The sequence below is a fragment of the Rhincodon typus genome, chromosome 13 (assembly GCF_021869965.1).
Source record: "Rhincodon typus isolate 14 chromosome 13, sRhiTyp1.1, whole genome shotgun sequence".
NCBI classification, from domain to species: domain Eukaryota; kingdom Metazoa; phylum Chordata; class Chondrichthyes; order Orectolobiformes; family Rhincodontidae; genus Rhincodon; species Rhincodon typus.
The window spans coordinates 30,884,138-30,892,977 of NC_063344.1; the positions used below are offsets into that span (position 1 = coordinate 30,884,138).

An 8,840-nucleotide genomic window follows, 5' to 3' on the forward strand; every position below is an offset into this window, starting at 1 on the left:
TTATGTCTCCACAGTTGCAGAGGAACAGGGAGAGAGAAAAAGTGGGGAGAGAGAAAAAGCGAGGAAAGAAAAAGAAAGAGTAAAAGAGAGATAAAAAAGAGAACTTGTAGTCGGTTTAACCGGAGGGTCACCACACGTCACATGACTGGAGAGGTTGCGAAGATGAGACCTTCATGGTGACCTCAGCCAGCGCAGAAACTGAACCCAGTCAACATCACAAATCAGCTGTTCCACAAACTGAGCTAACATTCTTCCATGGACTATTCACACAAAGAGATTCATGACTTTGCAATGAAAGCCAATTTCATTAATTCTCAACTTTATGCAATGATGCATTCCTCCTTCAATCTTTTGACTGTAAGCTTTTAGAATAAAGGAAGGAACCAGGAATTGTTAGTCAGAGACTTGAATACAAAAGCTCAGCATTTCTGAAATGTAAGCATTGCAAAAAAAGTTTTCAACATGAGGACATTTCTTTGAGATACAGATAAAACATATTGGAAAGAATATAATTTTGTGGCATAATGTATCAGTAGCATCCTTGAAAGAGGTTGTTTTTTCTTTACTTCTTTCTATTGTGCAAGCCTGCTGTGTTCAAATTGACTTCCTTGCCTCATGCACCAGTGACTACACTTCAATGATATTTAATTGGCTATGAAGTGCTTTGGGATACCCTGAGGCCATGAAAGGTACGATATAAACACAATCTTTTTTCATTATTACTTAAGGACAGGAATAATTGTCCCTGAAAAGAAACATAAAATAGTTAATATGTAATTGAATGTTAAATTGCGTAAATTTGGTGCAACTTTTGGATATTACTTCAGCTGTTTATGTGCAGTACTTAGCTGACCAAAACCAAACCAAATTAATTCTCATTAGAATAATTTAGTTGCAGGTTGCACATGACTGAAACAGATTAGTTCATCTACAGTATTCAAATAGAGTAATACAGCATAATCAACTTCTATTAACACATAACTTTTATTAACCTATATGAACTTAGATTAAGATGTCGCTAATCCAGCACCAATTGACTGGATAATGGGGGGATTATTTTTCAGCCAATACAGTGATTTAATGATGAACTATATATATAGTTCATGATTCATCAAATCCCTTTACAGCAGCTCTGTCTCCTTCCATTAATTACAATCCAAGGTTTGAGAAGAAAGTCCAAACTGTAAAGTCATGAAAGTTGATGGCTGCTGACACTGACAGTACTGTAGTTGTACTGTAGGCTAGGTTAAGAGATGACATGAGTTGGGGCATGTACCTAGATAAGCCTGCAAGAATAGGCCTTCGTGAACTCATGGAAAGAATTTTAATTAATGAGAGGAATTTCGATGTCAATGCTCGATGACATCTCTCTGCAGCTCACTGGTCAGGACCCAGGAGAATTTAGCCAATTACAATGCAGAGCCTATTTGCAGACAAGTCTGCGGAAGGCAGAGTGAGCACAGATCGATAGCGACCCCATGGGCTTTGTAGAGCCATGAGTGCCACTTCTTCTCCTAGCTCTGTGTTAACATAACTTTAAAAATGATACTAAAGCTATTCTTTGTTGCTTTGCAGTGATTTTACCAGCGCTATTACCAACTCAACAGCTAGGGACCACCTATTCAGTTGTTTGATTGTGTCAGAATAGCTTCAGTACACATTAGTAAGGATCTGTTTTAATGTTCAGTGGTGGCAGAGCAGCAGCGTTTGGGCTCCTGCTCACCTGCTGCTTTCTTCCCATTCATTTCTTTTTCTTTTCATTTCTATCTTTTTCTATAGTTCTCTCTTACCTTTTGCCCTTGGGAGCTCAGCTGTGGCGGAACAAGCAGCATCAGTAACAGTGAGCGTAGGCCTGGCAGTGAGAGATAGCAATGGAGTGTGGCAACTTTGATGTTGGTGGGCCCAGCACAGAACGCAAGGCAGTGGTGATGGCATTGGCATCGACAGCGGTTCTGATGTCGGCGCTTGTTCAAAGGGTTACACTCTTGTATTTGTTCAGGAAAGTTGTCGACTCTGATATTCCAACCGATTCCAAGATAGCGGTCGCATCGGTGAGTGATAGCACTGGAACGTGGTGGCTTCAATGTTGGTGGGTCTGGTGAAGGTGATGGTGAGGCACATGACTTGAGGCAGTGGAGAAGCGATGGTTGCACTGTGGTGGCACCGCAGTGATGGTAGGTCCAGCGCAGGGGGCGTTGGTGAACCCAACTCAAGACTCATGGTGGTGGCAGCAAGGGTGTTGTGGACATTTTCTTTTCCTTTTGTTTCTGCTGTTTTAATTTCGACTTTTTTTTATAATTCTAAATATTGTATTCTAACATGGAGCTGAGAGTGGCAACTCTGTACACTTCACACTGTTCTCCTGTACTCTTGAACTCACGTACACTTGACTATTAAATCTAATCTAATCTAATATTTTTTTCAGACTCCTTAGTAAATCCGGCACTCCAAACAGGCATAGTACTTTCAACAACAGGCCTTACATAACAATTAAACACAGTCAATAGGTCAGTTGTGAAGCATGCTGTAATGCTTGAAAAACAGCATGTGAAATCTTCCAATTGCTCTCATAGGCATTTAACACACATTGTAATCCCATTTGAGAGATCACTTTGACTTCACAGTCCACATAGTTGAATGCACATTGGTCGCTCAAACTCAACATTATCTAAATTGATGAGAAAGGGTTTGGGTGGATGTGCGAGAATCACAATTCATTAGCTTTGTACTATTGGAGTCTTAGTCTCATGTGATCTGATGCCCACTCACTCAATGAATGCAGGATTTCCTAAATTTGACATTGACACCCCCAAATTAGCTTCTGGCTCCTGTGTATAAGCCATTCATAATACTTGCTCCTGTAAACAAGTTAGAACTTAATCCATGTTGCAAAACACTTTACAGAACTCATTTACTGTTTCCCTTGTGAATTGCAGCATTATCAATAACTGTAGGTAGTGTCTCTTAATCTGTAATTAGGAATAACCAGGAGTGGGTGCCGGCCAAATCTGGTTCATCTGGGCATGCCTGTATCCCTTTGTTTCCATTCTCTTTTAGGATGTACATTTACAGGATTTTTCTTGGGAAAAGAATTACGGCCTAATTGAGTACAAGTAGCTGTGCCAATGATCGAGTAAAGAACATTTTCTGAGTCATGCCTATCTGCATCATCTGCTGTGTATTTTTTTCACCTATTTTTCTACTCAAACTATTCAGAGATGTTATTACACACCTCTGCAGCAGGTGGGACTTGAACTCAGGCCTCCTGATCCAGGGGTAGGGACACTACTACTGCACCATAACAGGGCGCATGATCTGCTTTGTATATATATGTGTGTCCAATTGGTGATAATAGCTACAGGTTACTAACAAGATTAAAGACAATTTACTTGCAAATGGAATTACTCCTATACCGTTTGTATTGTCGCTTGATACTAAACACTCAATATGTTTACAAAAGTTTTCAGCATTTAAAAATCCAACTAAAAATTGTAGGCACTATTTTCACAGCAAACTTTTCACTTCAGATAATGATGTAACACCATTGTTTAGAGAGGAAATAAGAAAGAATGGCTTTTGAAATTATTGCACATTGCAAACTACACTGCTTAGGTTTGTAAAATAGATATCAAACAGTCACAGGTTTGCAGAAATTCTAACCACACGTAGGCAAGAAAGGAAACAACATTGCAAGTTATCTTTAAGTAGGGATATACTTCAACTGGTCTCATGCAAGGACTACAAATAACAACTAATATTTAAACTCTGGCTTATAAAATTCACAACTACACAAATAATAATGGCATGTGTTTCAGAACAGTGGTACGGGCGTTAAAAAAGTCAGAAGGTGACGATGTAATGGAATTAGCTTGCAAAATTGATTTTTTTTCCCAGTCTTGTTGGCACTGCGACTGGGGCATCAAATCCAAATTCAAATTCAATAACATCTCACTTCAGCAGGGGTGTTTAAAATGCACAGCATGCTGCTCCTGCAGTGAGCTGGATCACAAATACGTCTCTGGCTAAAATAACACTGATGTCAAATGGGGGACATTTTGGCCACCAAAATTAGCTGTTTAAGCTGAATGCAATAAACGATTGCAAGTTCTGAGAGATTTGAAACAATTGTCCCTGTAGACAATGAATAGAACAAAGTGAAAATGCATTTCAGGCCTCTGGATATTGAACCTTCAAGTCTCTCAGGCTACTAAGAAAAGAAATCGGAAGAGAAAAGTAAAAATGTTACTCTGCAGTGCACGCATCTGGACACAGTCCTTAAAAACTACTCACTACTGATGCTGAAATTGGTCATTCTCTTTTTGGGTGTGGAGATTGTGTTTCACGACCTGATGGCATCCATCAGGTGGTAGCACACAAATTTCATCCTGTTTCCTGGTGTGGATGGTTGGTGGGTAGTCCAATTTGACCCTTGCTGTTGGTTGACTGCACACCCAGAGAGTGCAAGAATGTGGGAAACCAGCACAAAGCCTAGTTAGCCTACAGTTCATAAAAGCAGTCTATTACTTTAAAGGGAAACTGCATGTTAACGATGCCTATTGCACGTTGATATTTACACAATCTGAATAAGGAATAGAACAAAAGACAGCGCTCCCTAGAACACTGATGCAGCCCTGGAGGCATCCATGACTAAAGTGGACAGGAGAAGAGAGGGGAGTTTATCCTAGGGAACCAGGAGGCCCTCAAGAGCAACACTCGGAAGACAGTAGAAGTAAGTGGCAAGAGAGGTCAATGCTGCGGTCTGGTTCCAAAGAAATAGCAGCAGCACTAGAAATGCTTAATATCATCACATATACCATCAAGGTCAGTGAATGTATCTTTACATCATATCTCGTACTTACCCATCTACTTACAACGCACACATCTCAAAGTATCACGTTCCTATTAGTAACTCAGCAGTATGCATGACCATTCAGGACTCACACCCAGCAAACTAGAGATTCAGTTAAAATACAGCACCACAAAAGTAATCATCTCTGGATAATGGAGCCAGAAGGAAAATTGATATTATTGATATTGCGTAAGTAAATTCAAAGAGCTGAAAGCGTACCTCAAAGATTGGTGTGAGAGAATTGAGCTTTAATTCATGGAAAAATGGCCCCTGCAATGGGGAACAAAGACGAAGTATTAAATAAAAACCGAAAGAACTGTGGATGCTGTAAATCAGGAACACAAACAGAAGTTGCTGGAAAAGCTCAGCAAGACTGGCAGCATCTGAAGAAAAAAATCAGAGTTAATGTTTCGGGTCTGGTTCTGAAGGAGGATCACCGGACCCGAAACGTTAACTCTGATTTTTTTCTTCAAGGATGCTATACTGTTGGGGTGGCCACCATCTAAACAGAAGCAGGGACTTAGCAAGGTGTATAAGTATGATTTGTAAGTTTGTGGATGACACCAAAATTGGTGGTATAGTAGACAGTGAAGAAAGTTATCTAGGATTACAAAACGATCTTGATCAATTGCGCCAATGGACTGAGCAGTGGAAGATAGAGTTTAATTCAGACAAATGTGAAGTGTTGCATTTTGCTAAGATGAACAAAGGCAGGACTTACACACTTAATGGTAGGTCCCTGGGGAGTGTTGTTTATCAGAGAGACCTAGGGCTGAAGGTACATAGTTCCTTGAAATCTAATCACAGATAAACAGGGTGGTAAAGAAGGTATTTGACACACTTGCGTTCATTGCTCAGCCCATTCAGTGTAGGAGCCAGGATTTCATGCTGTGGTTGTACTGGAAGTTATTGAAGCCATCTCTGCACAGGTCTGGTCACCTTGCTTTGGAAGGATATTATTAAATTGGACAGGGTGCAGAAAAGATTTACAAGGATGTTAGCCAACCTGGAGGGTTTGTGTTATAAGGAGAGGTTGAATAGCTGGGATCTTTTTCAGTGGAGCATAGGAGTGACCTTATAGAGGTTTACAAAATCATGACGGGCATGGAGAGGCAAAAGGTATTTTCCCTACGGTGGGGGGAGTTAAAAATTAGGGAGCATAATTTTTGGGAGAGAAGAAAGATTTCAAAAAGGAACCTGGGAGCAACTATTTTCAGACAGAGAGTGGTTCATATGTGGAATGAACTGCAAGAGGAAGTGACTATACTTGCATTTCCACAACATTTAAAAGACATTTGCATAGGTACATGAATAGTAAAGGTTTAGAGGTATAAATTCCAAAAGTAGAAAAATGGGACTGGTTTTGTTTAGGAGAATTAGTCAGCATGGATGAGTTGGACTGAAGTGCCTGTTTCCGTGTTGAATGACTCTATGGCTATGATTGTGGGGAAGGTTCTAAGCAGGATAATATGGGCAAATTTGAAAAGTTAAAAAGAGAAAAGGACAAAGCAATCTTGCAGGGTAGCAATATGAGGTGATGACAACCAGTGTATGGCAGGAAGAAACAGGCATACAAATATAAGAATACACTAGCAAGTTAGGTTAGAGTAGGGAAAATATTAAAATTAGTAAAAATGCATTCAAAGTTCATAAGAAGCTAGATGAAGTGACAGCAAAAATAGAAATAAATGAATACGGTATGATTGCCATTATGCAGACATGACTACAATGTGACCATACCTGAGATCTGAATATTCAAAGGTATTTTTTCGGAAGGAGAGAAAAGGAAAAGTGGAGCCCTTCTGTCAGTTAGCAACGAGATTAGTACAGCAGCAAGAATTCATCTTGCTTTGTAGGAACAAGATGTAGAATCACTTTGGGTGGAGATAAGAATAGCAAAGGAAATAAGTTACTAATTGTTTATAGGCCCTTTGACAGTAGCTACACTGTAAGGGTAGGTACATATCAAGCAATAATGAGATCTTGTAAGAAAGATACTGCAATAATTGTGGAGATTTTAGTTTTCATATAGATTAAGGATGAGGTTATAGAGTTTGTTTGGAATAGTTTTAGGACACTATGTTCTGGAACCAAATAAGGTATAGGGTATTCTAGGCCTAGTAACATGTAACGAGACAGAATTAATTAATGGTCTCTTAGTAAAGGATCCTCAAGGGAAGAATGATCATAACATGGTAGAATTACATAACCAATTGGAGGGCAAGAAACTTGAATCCGAAACTAGAGTCTTAAACTTAAGGCAACTACAAGGGTACAAGGATAGAGTTATCAAAGTAGAACTGGAAAATAGATTAAAAGGTAAGAAGATAAAGAAAGCAGTAGTAGATATGTAAAGATATTTTCTATTGAGAAAGAAGATGAAGGTGAGGTGAAGGTTCAAATTATATTGTACCCAAATTTGCTGAATTTACAAAAAGAGGTAAGAAACTAAGCTGTCAAGAGAGGTAGAAAATCTGCAAAAGAATAGAAATAGGTTAAGTGAATGGATAAACAATTGGCACATGGAAAAGAGTTCCCTCTACTGTTGAAGTAGAAACTGCTGTTCCCTTTGGGATTTGGTATTCTTGTGATTCTGTCCTGATGAATACAAAATGGAAAGTTTCAATAGCTTAATGCTTTTCTGGCAGTTCTGTACTACCAAGCAATAAATTAGATTTTAGGAGATTATGCTTCATATTTTTGGGCAGGAGTGCTTACTTCCTAAATTGAAAAGAACAATGTTGTATCATTTCAATATTGTTATGATTCCATTATAATTTTTTTTCAATGAACTAATTGTCAAGTACCAATTAATCAAATAAACTTTGGTATTGGAAAGATCTTTTTGGGAAGCATATGCTGTCAATCTGTTAAGCTAGCATTTAAAACTTCAATTTACATTGGGCTCAGTGCAATAATACTGTTTCCTCAGTTACCTCTGATTCAGTTGTTACGATAGCACCAACAACAACTCAAGTGTTGTTAATTAGCTATGCTCCACGCACAACTCAATCATAATGAAATATCAAGCTGAACTAAAATTAACAAAGCCAGTTCTCGGGGAAAGAGTCAGACTTCTATTTTCTGCCGTTCGAGATAATAAATGGGTTATGAAAAAGTTACATTTGAAATAGAGATTAACATTTCCTATTTATCATGCTACAAATTTCTGCTTAGTATTTAACCTCCTGTGAGTCATTCAAATTAAAAAAAAAATTAATATTTGTTTTCATGATATAACTAATGTATTTCAGGCAGTATGAGTAACAATATTTTACGAACAATCATATATATTACAGACAAGAAACTATTACTGGCTCCACTGATGGATAGGAACTTTAATCCCTCCCCCATCCACAATGTGTGGGAGAGTATTGGGTCATGCGGATGGAGGTTAAAAATGTGAAATTGTGTGATATGATCACAACATACTCATTAAACAGCCAACACCAGTTTTTAGGTTTTGACGGCATGTCATACGTGTGCCCCATTTGAGAGGTAAGACCTCAAATTACAGAATTTAAATCAGGTTCCCAAACAGCATTTGAGGTTCTGTCTTAAATTTCGTGCAGGTTGGCTGGGGTTCCCAGGGCTTGATAAATATGATAGTTCCAGGGAGGCAAAAGCAACTGGATCAAGCAGGTAACTGATTTTGTTTGAACTGGTCATGGACCAGACTAAGCAGGACTGCTTTCCCTAGTCCCACAAGTAAACCACTGCTGTGATTGGCCAACCAGCCCTCCCCAACCCTAGTTAAACCCATCACCCCAAGCATTACGCAATGTGATTTCTCGTATTTTCAGCACTTTTTAATCAAACAAGCTTATATACCCCTGGACCCAAGGTTATTTTGCACATTGTCTCTCCCTGTGTGCACTTGATGCCCACTTCACACAAGTTGACCTATGGCCTGTTCAGGCAACTGTTGTTTCAGCTGATGTTTAAGTGTAATTGGTTTGATGGTTAGGCACTTACCCAAAGATTTATCTTT

The 8,840-nt window shown here is 38.9% G+C and overlaps 1 protein-coding gene across 1 annotated transcript in view; it reads right to left on the reverse strand.

The window, feature by feature from the left end:
• Window positions 1-7,297: 7,297 nt before the first annotated feature.
• The window catches only part of LOC109928881 (chloride channel protein 2), a 305,011-nt gene continuing 303,468 nt past the window's right edge, over window positions 7,298-8,840 (reverse strand). The window contains exon 8 of the mRNA XM_048604584.1: window positions 7,298-7,323. Coding sequence (XP_048460541.1) covers window positions 7,298-7,323 — 26 coding nt within the window. The remainder of the gene's footprint in view (window positions 7,324-8,840) is intronic.